The 24228-nt window shown below is 42.0% G+C and overlaps 2 protein-coding genes across 2 annotated transcripts; both read right to left on the bottom strand.

The window, feature by feature from the left end:
• Positions 1-36: 36 nt before the first annotated feature.
• LOC115735653 (protein NUCLEAR FUSION DEFECTIVE 4-like) lies at positions 37-23731 on the bottom strand. Its single transcript, XM_030667013.2, has 5 exons — positions 23726-23731; positions 23145-23148; positions 3365-3743; positions 1682-2556; positions 37-695 (listed from the first exon to the last, which is right to left on the bottom strand). The coding sequence occupies exons 3-5, from the start codon at positions 3713-3715 to the stop codon at positions 224-226; spliced, it is 1698 nt and encodes a 565-aa protein (XP_030522873.1). The 5' UTR covers positions 3716-3743; positions 23145-23148; positions 23726-23731; the 3' UTR covers positions 37-223.
• On the bottom strand, positions 15988-19851 carry LOC115735654 (protein NUCLEAR FUSION DEFECTIVE 4-like). The gene is made up of 3 exons (XM_030667015.2): positions 19401-19851; positions 17975-18834; positions 15988-16576 (listed from the first exon to the last, which is right to left on the bottom strand). The coding sequence occupies exons 1-3, from the start codon at positions 19725-19727 to the stop codon at positions 16120-16122; spliced, it is 1644 nt and encodes a 547-aa protein (XP_030522875.1). The 5' UTR covers positions 19728-19851; the 3' UTR covers positions 15988-16119.
• Positions 23732-24228: the final 497 nt, after the last annotated feature.

Raw genomic sequence — 24228 nt, forward strand, 5'->3', positions numbered from 1 at the left:
AGACTCGTACGAAGGATACAAGTAATTAAGGAAAGATCAGCAAATCAAGCCAAGATTCATCGACTCGTGAACGAATTTGCATCATACATTTGCCTAGAACCCACCCACCCTCCAAAATATCGCAGGAAGGTTCTAAAACTGTTCGTTGACCTAAGGCGCTTTCTCTATTTGTAGACTTCATCGCTGGGCCAAAGAAAAAATCAGCCCAGGAATTACTAACGTATCATTGACCGTCGGATCCCATTTTCTTTGACTTCTTGCTGGCGTAAATCTTGGCGTAGACCTTCTTGCTCCTCACCGCAAGCAGCACGTCCAATCCGAACCCCACCACGCAGGCAACCGCCATGACCACGAACACGAGCCTGTAGCAGTTGGGCCCCACGCAGGTGTTCCCGCCCCCGGCCGTGCGGGTCGCCTGCGCGTCGTACAGCAGGCCGGCAAGGAGGCCGGAGAAGAGGAACGAGCCGAGCGGGAGGTTCAGGATCAGGACGTTGTAGATGAGGCCGTAGTACTTGAGACCGAAGAGCTCGGAGGCGGTGGGGACCGTGACGGCGAGACGGACGCCGTAGCAGATGCCGACCACGATTGAGCCGATGTATAGGGAGCCGGGCAGGGCCATGGCGAGGATGATGTAGCCGACGGCCATTAGAATCTGGGATGCCGCGTTCCAAAGCGGCCTTGGAGTTCCGGCTTTCCTAAAGAGAACAACATTGAACGAGTCATGAGATCACTGGGAAACCTCGATAGTCAAAAGCTGTACGTTCTTGCTATGCATATACACAACAAGCGATTAGACAGTAATTCAACTGCAAATGTGACAGGTAAGAAGTGACTTGATTTTCAACTACATACTCCAGGCATATAATTTTTCAAAAAGTCGTAAATTTATCATACTTTTATCAATTAAATCTTTTTTTTTTTTAATTTTATCAACTAATTCCTACACCTTCACTTTTGACCAATATTCATCCGATCGAAAATCGCTGACGTAGAGACCGATTTTTTCAGGTGGCACCGTCGATACTGACCGATGTTGACGTGAACAAATCTTAATAATACTTAAATATTTTTTTCAAAACTTTTATTTATTTTTTTTCCTACTGGCAAATCACGGTCCTCGCCCGTGGCCAACGAGGCTGACCTCGCTCATACCATTGATCTCTATATGTCGTAGCACAGCAGGGTAATGCTATCAATACCCAGATAGGTATTTAAAATCAACTTACAAAGCGACATGACGTTTTAGAAGTGGGGACATTCAACGACCAATGTCGAGCAATCCCGCCTTCGACTAGTGACCTCTTTATAGAGTTGATTAAAACACACAAACTGCTCTTAAAGCGACGTACCTCCATTTGATAAAAACTTGGACAACGACCTGGAAAAGTCGTCCCCCCTAAATGGACTCAAATACCGAATTTGGCCGACCAATTTCGGTGGACAATGACATTAATAAAAGATCCATTACATTCCACTCGATTTATGTGAACGCTAAGCCCTTTTTATTTATAATTTTTTTAATTGCTGCATTGGGCACCCGTTTTAGATGACCCGGAATATGGATATTAGTGCTAAGTCGGGTTCAAATTGTATGAAATTATTGGTTTATTAATTGCGTTTCCTCATCTGAAAAATATAAAGAGAACCATAGAATTACGGGGAGGGAGCAGGGGAGACTTACTTGAGGAAGAACTCGGACAGAGTACCCGACCCGATCCGGCCGAAAAATCCCCAGATGCTGGTTAACGAGACGAACATGGACACGTCGGTGTAACCCAGAGCCAACCCCATCTGCCCCATGTTGTTCATCACCGCCAGTCCGGTCCCCACCCCGCACAAGAACGACACGAACAGGATCCAGAAATCCACGCTCCTCATCGCCTCCAATATCGTGTGGTCCTCTCCGATCACCGGCCTCCTCTTCCCCGCCGCCTCCTCCTCCACCACCACGGCCTCCGGCTTCTGCTGGCTCTCCGGGACGACCTCCTGCCTCAGCAGCGGCTCGGCCAGGTCGTCCCGGCCCCGCTGCTTCTCCACGTCCGCGCGGGACGGCTTGTCGGAACCCTCGAGAGACGGCCCCGAGGAGGTCAAGCTCTTCAAGAAGCAGTACGCCGGCACGGCCAGCGGCGAGGCCAGGAGCACGATGAGGAAGGCGGCGAACGCGCGGGAGATGGCCCGGCCGTGGGGGGCGGTGACGTCGAACGCGAGCAGGTAGACGGCGGCGGCGACGGCCACCGCGTTGAAGACGCCGAAGTAGCGGGACTCCTCCTTGGGGTCTTCGGAAGCGGCGGGGGGAGGGGACTCGCGGAGGAAGAGGACGGCGGAGAGGCAGACGGCGAAGGGGACGAGGGCGAGGAGGAGGAGGAAGGAAGAGGGGGAGGAGGAGAAGAGGGCGGAGGCGAGGTCGGTGAAGATGGCGGTGCTGAGGCCGACGAAGCCCTTGAGGATGCCGGAGACGGGGCCGCGGTTGCGGCGGAAGTTGCGTATGCAGGTGACGAGGACCGCCGTGTTCATCCACGTGGTGCTGTTCCCTCCCAAGCACAGGAAGATGCACATCTGTCCCCCATAAATTCCAAGCGGTTCAGTGACGGGCGAAAACGTGGATCGTAGCAGAGCAGGCAAAATTCTTTTACACCATTTTTCTCGTGATGCATCCCATCACAAATCACAACCAAAAGAACGTCATGCGAATCGATCTGCTCCTGCTCATGGGTTTAGGGTTTTCATTCTGTTCCTTTTTATTTTCATTTTCTTTCGTCTTAGGTCAACCGACATATCGTGAACCAAGTAGGAAAAAACAGGGGCAAAAGGGGGAAAATATCCACTTCTTGTGCTTATTCCTTCCTTTGTCCATTGAAATAAATTAATTATTAAAGGCGAAAGCTTGCTTCCTAAGCAAAACAAACACGGGGTGCAAGTGGGTATATGCTTGCACACGGTTTATAACATCGAGCGAAAAGTTGTCAATTACGTTAAAGCAATGTGAAACATAATTAAACAAATGGTACTCTCTAAAAATATGATTTTCAATTAAGAAATAGAAGTTTATCATATGACATAACGAGTGGATAAAAGTATGTTATTTTTAAGGAGTGGGGGATCAAAACCACAAATATTTTTGTCGGCTTTCAATGGGTTCGAGACCTTTTTGGCTCCTTCCCGGTAGCCACACAGAATAGAAATCTTCGCTTTGGGTGCAACGAGGAATAAGCAAAAAGCATATGTTCATCAAAAGAAAGCCTCCAAAAGTTCCAAATTCAAGAAACAAGAGCGAATATTAGTAAGTCAAGCTCTTATTTAGGGCAACAAGGGAGATTATCGAATATTCTCCGAATCGTGGGACGGGCGTTGCGTGTTTTTTTACCTGCCAGTAAGGGAGGGGCTGGATCCTCCGGCTGACGACGAGCCACTGCGCCCCGTAGCCCACCAAACCCTCGACCGACCCGATGAGCAGGATCACGGGCGTCGGGAGGCGGTCGGAGGCGAGGCCGGCGAGGAGCCCGAAGGCCTTGCCCACGTCCTTGGCGACGGAGAGGTTGTTGAGCTGGAGCTGGGTGAGGCCCATGAGGGACTTGAGGGCGTCGGAGTAGTTGGAGAAGGTGTAGTTGTTGCCGGAGATGGCCTGCACCCACACCGCCGTCACGAAGCCCAGCCACTTCCAGGCCGCGGCGGAGGCGGAGGAGGAGGAGGAGGAGGAGGGAAGTCGGAAGCCCATTGGACCGAACGAACAGTCCGAGTCCGAGCTGGGGTTGAGAAAGAAAGAGAGAGAGAGAGAGAGAGAGAGAGAGGGGATTTGAATGGTGGGTGGTGGGTGCTTTGAACGAGGAGGCAGCGTGTATTTAAAGCACAAAAAGAGATATATTTTCCACAATATTTTATAATTTCCTTTCTTTTTCCGAGTATTTTTTTTTGTTTTTTATGACAACTTGAGGGGGCTTCAAGGTTGGCGACTGCTGGGAGGGAAATCGACACGTACGGTGGAGGTTCCTGGGATGTTCCTCCCTTTTAACAGTTCGTAAATTAATGCGCCTGTCTCTTCTTCTTTTTTTACGGTAAAAAAAAACAAAAGCATGGTGGTAATGCCTGTTTTTGTCTTCTATGAAACTCCTGTCGCTAATGAGCTCTCACGCATTTCAATAATTTGGGGGACCCTAATGGAAACAGGAGCGTCAGGAAAATATCAAGAAGACGTTTTGTTCACCGTTCATAGCCAAAGACTCGAGAGTGGTTTCACAACAGTGGGGTGGATTGGAATGAGATGTGCTGAGAATCAAGGGCAGGCGAGCGGAGAATTAGGGTTCTAGGACTCTTGACGAATCAATCCTAGTCGCTCTTTACATAGCGAGGAAGAGAACTAGTGAAGTCTCGGTGCCTTTCAGAGATACAAATATCGATGCGATTGTGTGGCCCAACAATCAAGAGATCACGCCATATGTCCTTTCGGCCGTCTCAGCCGCTACTCAGCCATCTCTTGCACGCCTCTCCCAGTCGCTATCGTTGTCGCAACCGCCTTGCCGGCATCCCACCACAAATATTTGAGCAAGCTTGGTCGTCGTCTTTGAGAGAACTTGCGTGACAGCCATGGATGTGGCGCTGCAGAGGGTCGATGTTGTTGAAATGAGATGGGGGTCAAGCTTGATGGCCCGTGGCAGTGCTGCTTGTTGTCAGTCACACTAGCATCTGCATCTTTAAAATCCATAAGAAGATGTTATGAGAAATTAAATTCGAGACTTCTAAGTTTTAGATCTCAAAGTCAAAATCCAAAAATAATAAACATATTGCACTTTTTCCTATTCAACCCTAAATCGTTTAATTATACCAATTGAGTTCCATATTTTTTCATGTTTTACCAATTGAGCCAATGTTGGTAAGAAATCGTTGACGTGAACTAATTCTTATATGGTACTGTTGGCCTTGATGTGGATTTTTTTTTATAATATTTTAAAAGCTTCCCAATTTATTTGATTCTTTTCTTTTCTTTGTTTTCCTTACTATGTCGGCGGCCATCAAGGACTGTTGAGGCCTCACCGGCCACTCTTTCTCGTCTTATTTACATCACCAATGGAAAAAGCCTTGCCGGAGCTCGCAAGCCCTCTACCAGCCTAGGCAAGGGAAGCCTTGCCGTCCACGAGCGGAGGTGGCCATGGCAAGGCTACCCTCGCCAGCCACAATAAGAGTAGGAAGGAAAAAAAAGAAAAATAAAATAAAATACATTACATATCAAAATATTATTTAAAAAATTTTAAGTTAGTGTCAAATGGCAAAGTGGACTGAATTGACACATTTGTAAAAAAGTTTAGGACTCAATCGGCCAAAAAAAAAAAGTTTTGAACTAAATTGTCACAATTGCAATAGGTTTAAGTTTTTTTGGTAACTTTCCCACTTTTGAGTTACAAGCTCTATAAGTGCTCACAATTAGGCCGCTACACACATGACGCATGGATTTTATACAACATGAGTCACATGGAATATTATGTTTGGCAGATATTTAATTTAAAAGGGGCGATTTTGGACCTAAAATATCGTATCCTCTACTTTGCCAAAAAAGAAAAATATCGTATCCACTAAATACGCGAAATGCTAGCGAGACAAACTTTGATTGGTACATATGTTTCGATAACCATGAGGACCATCATCGGTTCGACCGAGGTTTTTCCCTCGTAAATATATCTTGGGAAGCAAATGAAAATAGTACCGAAGGGACAACAACATTTACACGAACACTTTCGATTCACCTTAGTTGGGCATCAACGGGTAACCCCATTAATAAATAAATCATCCAATCATCTATGATTCTTTTCGAAATGCGCGGTGGAGGGCAATTATCACTTCCCTCTTTTCTGAAGGTCCATTCACTTCCCAGGTTTATAGAATAAATAAACAGAACTTTGTCAAATGAAGATCGAGGTCGTGCCTCCCAGCTGGATGAAGATTTGACTGAGTAATACTTGTCTACTCAGTATAAAATAATCCACCCTAATCTTCCAGTCAAGCCCAAAAGGGGAATTTTGAAATCTTTGGTAGAGAAGATGCTATTCACGTTAAGTGATAAGTTGTTTCAGCGATATAAGATAGGCGAAAGATAGCATATGCTTTGATGCCCGGGGCCGCAGAAGTAGAAATTAACACACGAAAGCGATCGCGTACGGATCAGATCCGGCATTAGAGACATTAGGACGACATAAACATCAGCTCCATATTGAAAAACCTTCCTGTTGTTTTCTTTTATTCTCCTTATTGTCGTTGAGTTTCCCCAGTCGCAAAGATGAAGTGCGCTTGTCGGCGCCAAGGAATTAACTAGAGCATCTGCACAAGCGAGCACGTGGCGAGAGGTTATCCATATCAGAAACTTGGGTCATTATCGATGACCATGTGAGAATTGCTGTCGATGTCGATGCTCGTCGATGATCACGAGCTGTGTCGTCGGCACACGATAGTGAAAAGGTTGGTGATTACCACAGCAAAGTTGGTTGATAACGACAACGATTAAGAGGGGATCGACAGATTACCGAATTAAGACACCAAGTGAAGAGCAAATACCGACGCCCCGTGTGAGAATTGCTATCGACATCGATGCACATCGATGACCATGAGCTGTGTTGTCGGCACATGATAGCGAAAATATTGGTGATTATCACGGGAGAGTTGGTTGATAACGACAGCGATTAAAAAGGGGTCGAAAGATTACTGAATTGAGACACCAAGTGAGGAGCAATACCTAGAAACCACCAAAACTCAGTTATGATATTTAAAACCATCGACGGGTAAAACAATGAAGTCCATCAAATCGTGGGAGAAGGAATAGAGTTAACTCAGCAGCAAAGTCCAAGAGATGTTCCTCCTTTTTAGCAGTTCGTGAATTAATGCGCCTGTCTCTTCTTCTTTTTTTACGGTAAAAAAAAAAAAAAAACAAAAGCATGGTGGTAATGCCTGTTTTTTGTCTTCTATGAAACTCCTGTCGCCAATGAGCTCTCACGTATTTCACTAATTTGGGGAACCCTAATGGAAACAGGAGCGTCAGGAAAATATCAAGAAGACGTTTTGTTCACCGTTCATAGTCAAAGACTCGAGAGTGGTTTCACAACAATGGGGGTGGATTGGAATGAGATGTGCTGAGAATCAAGGGCAGGCTAGCGGATAATTAGGGTTCTAGGACTCTTGACGAATCAATCCTAGTCGCTCTTTACATAGCGAGGAAGAGAACTGGTGAAGTCTCGGTGCCTTTTAGAGATACAAATATCGATGCGATTGTGTGGGGGCAATAGTCGTGAGATCATACCATATGTCCTTTCAGTTATCTCAACCGTTACTCAACCATCTCTTGCGCCCCTGTCCTAGTCGCTGTCATTGTCGCAACCGCCTTGCCGACATCCCACCACAAATATTTGAGCAAGCTGGTCGTCGCCTCCGAGAGAACTTGCTTGACAGCCATGGATGTGGCGTTGCGGAGGCTCAATGTTGTTGAAATGAGATGGGGGTCGAGCTTGATGGCTCGTGGCGGTGCTCGTTGTGGTCAGTGACACTAGCATCTGCATCTTTAAAATCCACAAGAAGATGGTATGATAAATTAAATTCGAAACTTCTAAGTTTTAGATCTCAAAGTCAAAATCCAAAAATAATAAACACATTGCACTTTTCCCTATTCAACCCTAAATTGTTTAATTATGCCAATTGAATTTCATATTTTTTTCACGTTTCATCAATTGAGCCAATGTTGGTAAGAAATTGTTGACGTAAATTAATTCTTACATGGCACAGTTGGCCACGATGTGGATGTCTTTTTTGATAATATTTTAAAAACTTTCCAATTTATTTTATTCTTTTCTTTTCTTTTTCCTTACTGTATGCGTGGCCAGCAAGGATTGTTGAGCCCTCGTCGACCACTCTTTCTCATCTTATTTACATCACCAACAGAAAAAGCCTCGCCGGAGCTCACAACCCTCGCCCAGACTGGGCGAGAGAAGCCTTGCCGTCCACGGGCGAAGGCGGCCATGGCAAGGCTACCCTCGCTAGCCACAATAAGAGTAGGAAGGAAAAAAGAAAAAGAGAAAAAAATAAAATATATATCAAAATATTATTTAAAAAACTTCAAGTTCCCGTCGAATGACAAAGTGAGTTGAATTGGCACATTTGTAAAAAGTTTAGAACTCAATTGGCCAAAGAAAAAAGTTTTGAACCGAATTGACACAACCGCAATAGGTTTAAGATTTTTTGGGTAACTTTCCTAACTTTTGAGTTACAAGCTCTATAACAGCTCGCAATTAAGCCACTACACACATGACGCATGGATTTTACAGACCACGATTCACATGAAATATTATGTTTGGTAGATATTTAATTTAGGAGGGGCGACTTTGGATTTGAAATATCGTATTCACTAGACACGCGTAATGCCGGCGAGACGACCTTTGATTGGTATATATGTTTCGATAACCTTGAGGACCATCATTGGTTCGACCGAGGTTTTTCCCTCATTCTTATAACGAAAATATATCTTGGGAAGCAAATGAAAATAGCACCGAAGGGACGAAACAACATTACACGAACACTTTCGATTTACCTTAGTTGGGCATCGACGAGTGACCCCATTAATAAATAAATCGACCAATCATCTATGATTCTTTTCGAAATGCGCAGTGGAGGGCAATTATCACTTCCCTCTTTACTATAGAAGTAAAGATCCATTCACTTCCCAGGTTTATAGAGTAAATAAACAGAACTTTGTCAAATGAAGAGTCGAGGTCGTGCCTGCCAGCTGGATTAAGATTTGACTGAGTAATACTTGTCTACTCAGTATAAAATAATCCACCCTAATCTTCCAGCCAAGCCTAAAAAGGGAATTTTGAAATCTTTGGTAGAGAAGATGCTATTCACATTGAGTGATAAGTTGTTTCAGCGATATAAGACAGGCGAAAGATAGCATATGCTTAGATGCCCGGGGCCGCAGAAGTAGAAATTAACACACGAAAGCGATCGCGTACGGATCAGATCCGGCCTTAGAGACATTAGGACGACATAAACATCAACTCCATATTGAAAAACCTTCCTCTTGTTTTCTTTTCTTCTCCTTATTGTCGTTGAGTTTCCCCAGTCGTGGAAATGAAGTACGCTTGTCGGCGCCAAGGAATTAACCAGATCGTCTGCACAAGCAAGCATGTGGCGAGAGGTTATCCATATCAGAAACTTGGGTTTATCGACGACCGTGTGAGATTTGCTGTCGATATCGATGCACATCAATGACCACGAGCTATGTTGTCGACACACGATAGCGAAAAGGTTGGCGATTATCATAGCAGAATTGGTTGATAACGACAATGATTAAAAGGGGATCGAAAGATTACTGAATTAAGACACCAAGTGAAGAGCAAATACCGATGCCCGTGTGAGAATTGCTATCGATATTGATGCACATCGATGACCATGAGCTGTGTTGTCGGCACACGATAGCGAAAAAGGTTGGCGATTATCACGGTAGAGTTGGTTGATAACGACAGCGATTAAAAGGGGATCGAAAGATTACTGAATTAAGACACCGAGTAAAGAACAAATACCAACATTCATGTGAGAATTGCTATCGATATCGATGCATATCGATGACCATGAGTTGTGTTGTCGGCACACGATAGTGAAAATGTTGGCGATTATCACGGGAGAGTTGGTTGATAACGACAACGACTAAAAAGGGATCGAAAGATTACCGAATTGAAACACCAAGTGAAGAGCAAATATCTAGAAACCGCCAAAACTCGGTTATGATATTTAAAACCATCGATAGGTAAAACGATGAAGTCCATCAAATCGTGGGAGAAGGAATAGAGTTAACTCAGCAGCAAAAGTCCAAGAGATTGAGGCATGGAACGAAGATTCTCGGAGACTTGGAATTTCCAAGTTGTGGTTTCCAGATTTGCATCGGCGATTAAATTCCAGCGTTGCTTTCTCACATTCTCATGATTTTTTTTCAATTAAATTCCAATATATTTTTTGTATGTTTGAAGTGAAGCTACCGTTTCTCTTGTCTATCGGTGATGTTTTCTATTCGGAATTGCCACGGAACATGCCTTGTCTAACAAAAAGCCGAATTTCGGTGAAAAGTATTTCATTGCGGAGTCAAATTGGGGTGAAACAATGCCATAGCAAGATCCAACTTTGTCCTGAGTCACATACTCGCTGATTGATGTACTACTTACCCACCATCGACGGCACACAGCACATCAATCAGCGGGTTGATGGGGAGAACGATGGATCTAGCTAGAGATCTCGGGCTTGATTGAAGGCGATTGATACGAACGTGGTTCCCATGCGTGGCCCTGTCAATATGTTTCGTCTGTATGCGGAATACTGGCAGAGGCAATTTGCTTGCCATGGCCGACACACCTTGGCTCCTTACGCATTACATCTGTGTATGTCAACCTAGAGATGCCCCTTTCGACCAAAAAAAAACTAGAGATGCCCTTGATTTTGTTTGGATCTGAAGCTAGAAAATGGAGGGCAGATGAATTGCAGAGATATTGTATGCATAAGTGGTGTGAGATAGTTGAAAGTATTTTGAACCTCTTCCTTTGATATCATATGAGATTTTGTGAGATTATTATTCCCTATTATTTTAAAAGCTTAAACTAGCAGATAAAGACATGATTTGATATTTAATTATTCAATCGCTTTGAATTGCGAGAAGGGAAGTTGTTCAGATGATTTTGCATGCTAATATTGACATGTTTTGGGAGATTTGAAGCGGTGGAACTTCAAAACCTTACGAGAAATGAAAAAAAAAAAGGTAGAGTTATGTTGAAAGCGCATTCAAAAGATTATCGCGAGAGATTTGTATCAAACCGAACATTCTAATTATGGGTGTGGAACTCTTGTGATTATAATTCTTGAGGATTGTCAACCTATTTCTACCTTCTTTTCCTACCAAAAAAATTGAAAAGTCAGGCCGGCCATCGAGATCGTTCGACAAAACACGAATACCATTTCTTAGATACCAATTCTTGTAAAGCCCACAGTAATTCCAGTTACAAAATCACAGCATCAAAGGGGAAGACTTATCCGGCGGCGCCATCTAGAGTTACAAACAACGGACGATCACGGAGCATCGCGATTGATTCGTCGGTTCAGCCAAGAATTCTCGTGGGGAAGATGGTGGGACTCAAGTTGGAAGATGCGCATCTTGGCCGTGGAGAAAATTCCAAACCGAGAGAGGGACCTGCGCTTATCAGCTATCCACGAGTTGATAAGATGCCGACTTTTTGCATGTGGTGGGTATGGCCTGATCGTACAGCCTGTCTAAGATTTTTTTTTTCTTCCAATCAATTCCCACACACGTGATCGACCAGACAGGCTCGTACGATTCTTTGTCCCGAAAGATTTATTAATTATGACGGAGAAGATGATCCTTTTGGAAAATACCACATGGGAGACTGCGGCCGCCCTCAACTTGCGGCCAAAGCGGAGGCCGGTTTTGTTCAGAGATGAGACATCGACTTATCAGATAAGACGACCTTCGACTTATCAGTTCAAATCTTCGACAGCTGTACTGATCAGTACTGATGGCTGAAGCTGGAGACAATGGTGATGTCCGGCACGTTTTGTGGCCAGCCGCCGTAGCTATCGGACCACTGATTTGAATTCACAATTGGAACAGCTCTTTCTCTTGAAGACGACCGACGACCTCCAGTGACATAACATTCTCTCTCCCATTGTTTAGCCATGAGTGGGAGCGTCCAATTAGGTCTCACTTAAAAATCGAGAATCGGATCGAATGATTTTAAGATCGGATCGGCCCGATCGGATTTATTCTCGAGCTGTCCAATGAAATTGATAGATTATCAGTGAGAGTGAACAACGCAGACTTTAATTTTAATATATTTACTAAAATTATGTTTGTATTTAAGAAACAAAAAAAAAAATCGGTTTGATCCGAGCGATTTTTTGTTCGATTAGTCAATTTTGATCACCCGTACCTATTAGGGGCCTTAGCCTGCTTATGCTTGTGAATTTGTTAGAGAGGCAACAAGAACGGGCAATCAAGGATGCAATTAAGTTGAACTGTGGGTGGATGCACCATCCCGCTTGAAACTCGGCTCAATTCATATCCTTGGATATTTAAAATCCATCTCGAGCTCAATAACATATTATGAGTTTTCCTAGGAGTTCGATTAGAAAGGTACTTGAGAAATTCGAACTCAACTCGACTAGGCTTAAAAATATGTATATATACAAAACAAATTATCTCAAGGTCTTTGCCTGATTTTACTAATATTAAAGGCCAATAAGAATTATAGGTTTGCAATAAAACTCGGAGCCTATTGATTTGATTGTTAAGGAGCAAGCTACACAGGTAACTTGAACTAGAGATCAAGCTAGTATTAGACTCTTTGATTTCGATAGTTATCAAGTCAAACTCCCGTGATTCCACTAACTATATTGATTCACTTATGTCTCGCAAACAATAACATCCTTAACCCCTTCTCTTGCTTTTAGATTCGACGTTCAATGTTGATTGATTAGTGTCAAGGAACGAGATACTTGTCCGTAAAGTTGTAAATCAATTATAGGGTGATCAATTCAGTTATAAACTTTTTAATTGTGTCAATTTAGTCTTAAACATTTTAATGATTTGTTAATTTAGTCATAAACATATTAACTGTATTAGTCCTAAATATTTTCATGATTTTCCCTTGACCCTTCATGCGAATTTTGACGGAAAATCGCCGAGATGGATGCTAGTTGGCCGTCGACCATCCTACGTGGCGATGCCGACATTAACGTAGATAATTCTTGTATTTTTTTCCTTTTGTCTGTGGCCGATGACTGCTCATAGGCGAGGGCTGGTGAGGGCATCGCAACTCTCGCCATATTTGGAAAGGGCTTCATTAGTCGGGTCGTGAGGGTCAAGACCTCGCTTGTGGCCGGTTGCTAGCCATGGTCGATTATCCGCCACAAGGGAAAGGGAAACAGGAAATGTTTAGAATTCCTTTAAAAAATACACAAAATTATCCACAATTATGCCACATAGAATGGTCAACTGTTGGTTGATGTTTACGTCAACGATTTACAGCCAAAATTTGGCGGAATGACTAAATTGATAAATTGACAAAAATTTTATGACTAACTTGACAAATTTTCAAAAGATTTAGCATTAAATTAGTACAATCCAAGGGTTTCAGACTAAATTGGCCAATCGTCAAAAGTTTTAGGAATAAGTTGACAAAATTGAAATGATTGGGAATAAATTAGCCGACGTACAATAAATTTAGGGCTTTTTGGATAATTTCTTGGTCGGGGACTATTCTACCTATGCAAGTGCATATAGTTAAAGCAATAACAAGATAGTATGCATAATTGATCACACCTTGGAGGCTTTGCCCAAATTCATATTTGTTAGGATTCGACGCACAATCAAATCGAAATAAGATGTAAAGTAAGAAAGAGAAATCGAAACATGAGATTTTATCCTGGTTCACCCTAAAATAAGGGCTGCGTTTAGTAGATGATTATACTATAATTAACACATTACACCTCTCGTCACATTACTCAATTAAAAGCGAAAAAGAGAGTATATATAGTAGTAGCTATTCATGAGTCTAAGTTCAAACTACTAATGAAAAATTACGAGCATAAATCGTAAAGGTCTTTTGGTATCCAAAGAGCGAGACTCATGTACTTCAGTGTCGTAGGAAAGTATGATCACGTCTCAATAATGTTTTTATAATGTGGTTGTCTATTCGACTGCAAAAGAGCTTTTCTCACGGGGACTCGCATGAACGGCGTGTTTCATTGGTCGAAGGGGCTCTGTCGGCTTCTTATCTGCCATCATTTGCAATTTGACGTTATTAGTTGGATCTTTTTCTCCTTTAATAAGCATATCGCACGGCGAACATATAATAAGCTTCTTGAATTGTCCTTTTCCGCCTAGTGGTGGATTATCTTTCTTCACGCATGCATATCTTTCGAAGAGAATCGAGCATCTTAAGATAAAACGATGATCTTTCTTGGAACAAAAAAAAAAAAATGATTCCGGAATACTTTTGTAAAGTTAATCAAGTGGTGAGCATATCTTTTGCATTGTCGACTCATAGACGCAAATTGCGACATTTTTTACACAAACCGATGGGATTCACATGAGAGACCTCGATAGTACGCGAGTAATTTAGGCGAAAACTTTCCTCTCCGTTGGCATTCGAATTTCCGTTGAATTTCTGTATCGAAAAGCAACCTGTCGGCTAAGTGTGAGGTCGACAAGATTGAAGCAATAAATGTAAGAAAGTCCGATTAAAAACTTAAGCTCATAGACGGGGAGAGCCAACATCAGTATAATACTCATGGACATTCTATAGACAAGATTTGAAATAGGGCGGTGCTATTTCCACTCTAATTTTGGCTAAGACACTCATTTTTACTAGTTAACTCACTAAAATACCTCCTCTTTCTTTAATTAAACGTTTCTTTTTTTATCAGACTAATCCATAAATTTACCTTTATTTTTAGTCGATTTTGATAAAAACGGAAAAGGAAAATTGATCACAAAATAGAAAAGATTAATTTGTTAAAAGCATAACAAAATGTCGAACATATTTGAATTTAGAAATGTATTAACAAAGGATAAACACATAAAGGAAAAAATATGAGATTTCATACTGTTCAACTATTGATATAAAGAAAGGAATTAATATCGATTGTAAATTCAATATCATAGCAAGTGGATAAAAAATTTAAAACATGCTTAAAATTTTCCTCTAAAAAAATCTTACGCGAGTTTGAAAGTGCAGAATGTATAAACAAATTTTCAATCTCATCTTGTAATTCATATTAAATTGTGAAAAGCTATAAAAAAAAAAAAGCACAAATAAGTGATTTGTAACTTTAGAAACTTGCAAGTCTATTTGAAAATTACCTTACCAAAAAAAAAAAAAAGTCTATTTGAAAATTACCCACAAGATCAAAATCTTCTTGATAATTAAATAGATTTTAAATTTCAACTTTGAAATAAAGTTTCCCTTAAATTATTTCATAAGTTAATTGTGTGTTCATAAGTCGTTATAACTAGAAATTTCTAACATTTTATATAGGTTTTCTTATTAAAAGCATGAGATCATAAATTAAGAATAACGAACTCCTCTAGGAAAAGTGATAACATGATGCATTATAGAATGATATTTTATTGGGTATAATTTGACATTTAAATTGTGAATTTGATATTTAAAAAGAAAAATATAAATAAAGGTAGTTATTTTGGTTAGGTTGATAAGAAAAAACAATAACTTGAAGAGGGAGAATGATATTTCGGTCTATTGATTGAAAAGAGGAGTATCTTAGCTAAAATGGGAGTGAAAATAGCGTCCCCTCTTTGAAATATTTCAATACTTCCTCTCGCGTGCAAACCAAATAAGGATCCATGTGAAATTGATGAGCGAGGGACAAAATTCCCAAAAAAATCATAAACATATTGTATGAAAAGTCAATTCAATCATAAGTCTTTCAATTTAACCTAATTTATAATTAAATATTTTGAAAATTTGCTAATTTAGCCCTAGCAACTAATTTTGCCCGAATTTCTTGACGCAGACAATTTTAACAAATTTTGAATATTGAATAATTGAGTAAATTTTTTTTCGTCGTGGCCTGTGAGAGCCTCGCCCAAATCTGGTAAAGGCCTTCGCCCACTACAAAGTAAAAAAATAAATCCAAAAAAAGAAGAAATTATGAAAAACAATCCGAAAATAATTTTAAAAAAATTAAAAAATTACAAAACTTGCCCACATTCACGCCTACCATCTTACGTAGCATGGCCAACATCCATGTTAGAGATTCTGATAAAAAAGATAAGCCAAACTTATATGGGCAAATATGTCGAGGGCTTTGATCCGAAGTTAGTTTCTTGATAGCGAAATCCTTCTCAGAATGCACGTCTCTTCGATTTTCAAAGAGCGTCGAAAATATATGGAGAGCACCGAGCATCAAAGCATAAAGAATCAATAGTACATCAAATTTCAAGCGAACTAATCATATCTCAATTGACTAAAGAAAATAATGCCCTCTTCCTTGCTAAAAACCACTGATTGGTGGAAATTATTAATGGGTTTGGCTCCAAAATTGGTGCTCTTGCCAACCTCGGTTCTCTCAACTCTTCTCGGAGTTCTTGCTAGCTTGAATCTTAGCATACAGTGCCTTGGTCTTAATCGCCAAGAGCGCGTCCAACACGCATCCAATCAGGCACGCGACGGCCATGACTATGAACACGATCCGGTAGCAATGCGCCCCGCTGCAAGTGTCGCCGCCGCTGGCCGTCGATGTCGCCTCGGCGTCGTATATGTAGCCGGCAAGGACGCCAGAGAAGAGGAAGGAGCCGAGCGGGAGGTTGAGTATGAGGACGTTGTAGATGAGGCCGTAGTACTTGAGGCCGAAGAGCTCGGAGGCAGTGGGGACGGTGATGGCCAGACGGACGCCATAGCATAGGCCGACGACGATCGAGCCGACGTATAGGGATCCCTCGAAAGCCCACGCCATAGCGACGAACCCTAGGGCCATCACTATTTGGGAACCCGCATTCCACCAAGGCCTTGGCGATCCCTTTTTCCTGAAAGGAGAAAAAATAAGATTAAGTTTCAATACCATAGACATGTGGACTGACAACAATATGAACCGTTTGATCTTGTGACTTTGGCTACGGGCCCCACGTAATCAACATCCCAGCTGATCTGTTCTCGGTGGGTTCACATGGAAGAGCAAGACCGGGCGAGTCGTGATAGGTTGAGATGGGGCAAAAAGAGACAGTGAGATCTCAACGCAATTAACGGTGTGTTGGACCACTAAACGAGATAATTATTGCCCCCACACTCGAGGGAGTGAGATTGCTAGTCAAACAGCAAGAAACCCAAGATGAATTTTGCGCAAAGAAAGGAAAAATTGTCTTCAATAAAAGTGATTAATCTAATACTTTCCAAAGTCTGTGATGTGTAATTTCTTAGGCTACGTATTTTAAGTATAATAGTATAGTTTATTATTTAATAAATTTTTATTAAGAAATGATGGAAGGGAATCAAAATAATGATAAAAAGAGATTTATAATTAAAAAATAAGTAAAAAATGAAGTAGAAGAACCTACATTTTAAGTGAACATATGTAGTTCATGTTGAAATTTCATGATTGCTTTGTAATTTTTTAGTTCACGATAAAACTCTACAAAAAAAAAAAAAAAAAAACAGTTGAAACTTCTCCTCCTTCTTCTCCTTCTTAGCTTTTTAATTCACATCAAAAGCCTAAGAAAAGCAGAAAGAGAGTCAATTCTAATTATTCTTTGTAACTTTGTGTTTCATGTTGAAGTTTAACGAATGTAGCGAGAGAGGCAACACTTTTCATAGTCGCAGGTGAGTAGTTATACTTTCTTTTTCTTTCTCTTATTAGATTTGGCAGTGAATTATGAGAGATTTTTATAGTCTACTTTTGTGTAGTCGTAAATACCAAACAATGAACATGATATGATATAAACATATCCGGCTCTATTACTGCCTTTCTCCAAATAGTGGATATGATATGATAAAATCTTTGGATTTTATATCTGATCCTCTATCCAATTCTATTATGGCTAAAAATCCGGACGAAAAAAGAAGAAGAAGCAAGAAGTCCATGCGTGGGGGGAGGAATTTTAGTTGGGAGGGGAGATTGGTAGTTGCTAGGTTTGGGCCGAGCTAATGGGGCCCATCAAGACCGCCCGTCAGTCAGGAATGACAAGAAGATCATGTGGGCCCCACTCTCGTCTCGCGTAGATACTTCCTCTCTCTACCTGGTCAACATCCAAAAGAAGTGAAACAGGGACATCACCAAGTAGTTGTCATTCGTCTCTCCTGTCAGATCTAATCTATCTAGTTCATTTTACCGCGTCCCTCAGCTTGACCATGGCCATTAGGGTTGAGCAGAACCTCAAGAGACTGTCGTGTATGCGCGCGCGCGCGCGCGAAGAAATGAAGGAACTTACTTGATAAGGTACTCGGAGCCCGTGCCGGAGATGATCCGGCCAAAGAACCCCCAGATGCTTATCAGCGACACAAACACGGACACGTCGCTGTACCCGAGCGCCGACCCGATTTGGCCCATGTTGTTCTGCACCGCCAGACCCGTTCCCACTCCACAAAGGAACGACGTGAACAGTATCCAGAAATCGTACGTCCTCATCGCCTCGAATATCGTGTGATCCTCTCCGATCACCGGTTTTCTCTTTACCTCCTCCGCCCCATCGGCCGCCATCTCCGGCTCCTCCGTCGCCTGCTGGCACTGCACCTCGGCCTCCGCTGTTTCTTGACTCGCGAGCAGCGGCTCGCCCACGGCCTCGGCGCCCTCGACGTCCAGTGAGCCGCTCTCCTTGAAGCTCTTCAACAGATCATACAAAGGTATCAGCAAGGGCGACACCAGTAGGACCAGCAATATGCCCACAAAGGCAAGGTTGAAGGCGCTTCCGTAGGACGACCCGATGAAGTCGTAGGCCAGGAGGTAGAAAGCGACGACGACAGCGACCCCGTTGAGGATGGTGAAGTACCGGGACTCGTCCTGATTGCCTCCTTCGTCGGCGGCGGACGGCGGGACCTCACGGAGGAAGACCATGGCAGTGAGGCAGACTCCGAAGGGGACGACGGCGAGCATGAGGAGGAAGGACGCGGCGCTGTCAGAGAATAGGGCGGTGCAGATGTCAGTGAAGATCGCAGTGCTCAGGCCGACGTAGCCCTTAAGGATGCCGGAGACCGGGCCCCGGTTCTTCCGGAAGTTCCGGATGCAGGTGACCAGGATTGCCGTGTTCATCCACGTTGTGCTGTTGCCCCCCATGCACATGACTATGCACATCTGCGTGCATGGAAATTGAAACATCGAATATCCTTCGCACAATACATACGAGCAACATTGTCTAGGGTTTGATTCCATCGGTCTTAATCTGAATTTGGTTAAACATCAATTCATCTTTTTTTTGTTAATGATCGAAACACATCAACCGATTACATGGCGTAAAAATGTTATATATACGGAGATTTGGCTTAGTTGAGACGTTTTCTATTTTTCATCCTAAGAAAAAGGGAGCCCTTTGAAAAAATGTTTGGAGGCAAGACAGAAAAATGATTTTTTTTTTTTTTGTGCTTAAAGACAATATTAATTCAAGACTTCAATTTCATTTGACCTATTTGGCTTCCCAGGTAATATGACCAAAACGACCCCAAAGAAATTGAGCGGGTCTCATTAAGTTTTTGACGTGTGGTTCAGACAAGAATTTTCCGCAGAAAGCAGCGTCGCACTAAATTCCCGAACTAGACCCAAAAAGATCAGTGCAGAAAGAAGTGCAAAGTACCCCGAAGGTACACTAGAAAAATCAAAACCCTACTTGGCCACGCATATTCTATCTTTATCGTTATTTGTACCTGCCAATAGGAGAGCGTGGCTCTCTCGCTGACCACGAGCCACTGAGCACCATAGCCCACGAACCCTTCAACGGACCCGATGAGCAGGATAACCCACGGAGGCAGCCGGTCCGAGGCGAGGCCGGCGAGGAGGCCGAAGGCCTTGCCGATGTCCTTGGCGACGGAGAGGTCGTTGAGCTCGACCTGGGTGAGGTTCATGATGGACTTGAGGGCGTCGGAGTAGTTGGAGAAGGTGTAGTTGTTGCCGGAGATGGCCTGTACCCACACCGCCGTTACCAAGCCCAGCCATTTCGCGGCGTTCGACTTGGAGTGCCGCTGGAACACCATGGGGCGTTTGGAAGGGGAAGAAGCCAACACTCCGAGAGAGAGAGAGAGAGAGAGAGAGAGAGAGAGATATGAAGAGAGACGGCTCTGAAAAGTAGAGTGTTTTTATAGAGAAAACTTAGGGAGGTGTCTAAGCATGTGACGTTCCGAGTACTACATTATTTATATCGCCCAATGTGCTGACTTTAGGTTACAAATTAACTTTATAAAAAAATAATGTTCAGCTGATCAAGTGTTCTAATACTTTCTCCATCTATGTGCTTTTTGTTAGGATTCAACATGCAATCACAATGAAATAGAACGTAAAAGTGAAAAAGACAAATCGAAACATAAGATTTATCTTGATTTATCCTTAAACTTGAGCTACATCAAGCAAAGCTGGACCCCCATGCTTTCCTATCGATGATGAGTACGAACCACATCACAATCTAATGGGGACAAGTGTCAAAAAAGTCCTAAACTTATTGCATTAGTGTCAATTCAGTCCTAAACCTTTTTTTGGTACCAATTCAGTCCTAAACCTTTTGCATTGGTGCCAATTTAGTCCTAAACCTTTTATTGGTGCTAATTTAGACCCACATCTTATGTATTGTTGCCAATTTAGTCCTAGATCTTTTATATTTATACCAATTGAGTTAATCTCGCCAATTTTGACCAAAAATCGCTGACGTGGATATCCACTGCCCTACATGACACTAGCGCTAACTTGGACATTTTTTAATATTATTTTAATATTTTAAATAAAAATTTAAGCATTTTTTTTGTTTTTTTTTAAAATTATTTAAAATATCAAAAAAATATAAAAAAAAATCCACGTTAGCGCCAACCGTGTCACGTAGGATAATTGATGTTCATGCCGGTGATTTCCAATCAAAATTGACCGAATTGACTCAATTGGCATAAATACAAAATTTTTAGGACTAAATTGGCACTATTGTAAAAGGTTTATGACTAAATTGGCACTAATAAAAGGTTTAGGACTTAATTGGCACCAATACAAAAGGTTTATGATTGAATTGATACTAAAAGGAGGTTTATGACTGAATTGGTACTTTTTTGACACTTTTCCCCAATCTAATGTACAATCAACAGCGCATAAACTTTTTTCAATTCCCAATGCCGCATCAACGAAACAGAAAGCTAATGCGATGTATTTTTCCTTAGTCTTGCATGGTAAAGATCGGTTAATATTCAATGTGAAGGAAAGTAGGAAGCTTATGAATTCCGTAAGCACTATCTTATGATTATACACCTATTTTTTCATTGTCTCTGGATCTAAAGACGAATACAACAATAGTGAACGATAAATAATCTGAGTGATAATTACCAAAAATATCCTAAATCTATTGTAATTATATCAATTCAATACTATTTTTCTTTTTTTGCCAATTGAGTCTCAAGCCTTTGTCAATCCAGTTCACTTTGCTGGCCGGCAAGTTTTATCTTTTTTTTTGTCCTTCCTAGTCCTACTGTGGAAAAAAGGGAGAAATAAAATACAAAAGAAAAAATATATTAAAATATTATTTCAAATTGTCTACGTTAGCGCCGAATGGCAAAATGGACTAAATTGATGCAATTACAAAAGATTTATGACTTAATTGGTAAAAAAATATTTACGATTGAATTGATATAATTACAATAAATTTTATGACGTTTTTGATACTTTTCCCAACAATCACAGCATACAACCTCGAGGGAGGTCGGCGTTGCTTCAATCTCACAGCACTCCAGTAAATGACGAAGGGCCTCCGTTTCGGAAATATTCTATGTCGTGTCGGAGACACGAAGGGACACAGCACCCGAGTTCTAGGGTTTGGATCGTCCGAAAAGTTAAGTGGGTGGAAAAGAACAAAACGTTTTCATGAGATGGGCACTTGTCTATCGTCTCTGTCCGTATAGAAACACGAGTAGGATCTTGTCCAATCTTTTTTCTAATGCTTACAGGACATGCGATTAATGGTGAGATCAAGTTGAAAAAAAAACTACTTGCACCAGAACCATGTAATGGGAGTCAGTCAGCATCTTGCCAGTGGGAAACTCTTTTCGGTTATGGATACACGGACGTACCAGGTTTATACGTATGCCTGATCATATACTTGGGGGGGTCATACTTGGTTCGTAGCAAGAGCGGGAAAACACAAGATCGGTGCATGGCGCGGCGGCGCTTGGGGGATGTCTGAACTAGCTGCGCAAGAACCCACTGAACTGGAACGGGGACAGAAAGTTAACACTTAAGGAGTTAAGGTCGAAGAAGAACCCCTTTTTCCAAGTCAATGTTGTACTTTACTTTTTTGGTGGTTGGATCGGAGGCTAATAAATAGAGAATCTAAGATCGACTATAAAGTTTGAGGGGGATGTGTAGATGCAACTGCTTCGCCTCGCCTTCTTTGACTGGCGGTTTGGAAAGTTAGGAGGGTCTTCAAACAGTCGGGGAATCGAGGCCATTCATTCATCACAGGTTCGCGCCAAGACCAAGTGGGCCAATGTTTTTATTAAGTTAGACAATAAGGTCACTCCCTCCATTATCCATATCATAAGTGCCATAATATGAAATGAATGTGCTCCAGAGCCCATTCGTGGCTCGTCATAACTCGTACGTGCGAATTTTTTTTTAAAAAATCTTGAATATTTTCACGTTTTGTCAATTGAGTTCATTTGACCGTTTTCATAACACTGCTAAACCAACATCAGCTTCTTATACACAACAGTCCGAAGCTTCTTTCTCGGTGCGTGCTTCGTCTCACCAAACGTGCGACGGCCACTCTTCTTGTCAAAAGAAAAGGGAAATACGTCTGGTGTTTGCATGGAGAGGATCGCCCCTCTGCTTTATCTTAGGAATCATCGGAATATTATAATCGCCACTGATTTTTGTCCCATAAATGTCAGTTGTCACGGGTCCCACATCTTCTTTCCCTCAGGAATTTTGTTTTCTATAGTATAATTTATCTGACTTCACGTGTTCCGCACATGTTGCTTTAATTTGGATCGTTTGGAATCAAAATCGGCGCCAACTTGATTTTCCAATCATATAATTTAGCTTACTCTATGCGTTCCATGCGTTTCACGTTGGTTTGCGTCATTGTTATCAAAATCGACCCGGTAAACTTCCTCCTCAATTTTGAGAAAATTATCAAAAAATTCATAAATTTATTGCAATTGTGCCGGTTCAGTTTTAATTTTTTTTTATCGATTCAGTCTTAAATTTTTTACAATTATGCTAATTCAATTCATTCAGTAAATTTTGATTGGCTGGCGCTAATGTGGACGCAGGTTGGCCGGCGACATAATATTTTAATAATATTTTAAGTTCTTTTGAATTTTTATTTTTTCTTTTTTTCTTCCCCTTCCCTATTCTACTGTGCCCCACAAGAGTTTCCAATACCGTGGACGACTAGCGAGGTTCATAGAGGACGATCGAACAAGGCTCTTGCCGGCCTCGCCATGGCCGTGCGAGGAGAGGCCGTCCTCGCTTGGCGGCGGCGAGGTCAAGCCTCAACATGGTTGGGCGAGGCCGGTGAGAGCCTTGTTGGTCGTTGAGGTCCGGCGACCGGTGGAGGTAGAATAGGGAAGCAGAAGGTAGAACAGGGAAGGAGAAGGGGAAGAAAGAAAAATATAAAATATTAAAATATTAGGTCTCTGGGTGGCTGGCATCCACGTTGGCACTAGCCGGCCAAAATTCGCCGGATGGACTTAATTGGTATAATTGCAAAAGGTTTATGATCGAATCGGTAAAAAAAAAAGACTTAATTGGCATAATTGCAATGAATTTATAATCTTTTTGATAATTCTCCTCCTTAATTTTCTTTTGTGCTTTTTGGCACTGCTCGCATGCAATTTAGTAGTTTGTTTCGTTACATATGAACAACTACGCATTCGCATGTCTTTGTCCAAAAACGGAATCCTAACCCTACATTCACCAAGGCAATCGATTTATGTAAGTTAGGCGTAACATGATGTGTCCGATTACAAGTATGCCCGTAAATAAATGGGTCGTATTCAACGACGGCCGAGAGTTTAACCCTTCGGCATGCAAACTTTACAAATCAGGTTTAATGTGTCCGGTATTCATCCCTATTTTTCTTACAGAAAGGGTTAATCGATCAAATGGTGAAGACCCGTTGCTTAGAACAAGTGCCAGCATTGATACGTTTGATTAATGCATCTACTCGATCATCAGAGAGGATTCAGAGCTCCATAATCAAAGAAAAATGATAGTCACTAGAATAAAAAATGACTCGATCGATCACCTGCAACGCATTTAATTTTAGGTGCTGACAGTCAGGCATGCAGCACGTTTTAATATATATATTTTTTGCCCTCTTTTTCTTTAATGAGATAAGCTGCCTGGAACTGATTCCTGACCTGAGATTATTAGCTGGGTTTTTAGTTTAATGCTGATTATGAAGCAACATCCTGCTTCAGTATGCCCACATCAGATCTAGATCCACATCCTGGGGAAGGACAAACGAATCTCGACATGAACGTGACGCGGCTGACGTGTGTT

This window comes from Rhodamnia argentea, chromosome 11 (genome assembly GCF_020921035.1).
Source record: "Rhodamnia argentea isolate NSW1041297 chromosome 11, ASM2092103v1, whole genome shotgun sequence".
NCBI lineage: Eukaryota > Viridiplantae > Streptophyta > Magnoliopsida > Myrtales > Myrtaceae > Rhodamnia > Rhodamnia argentea.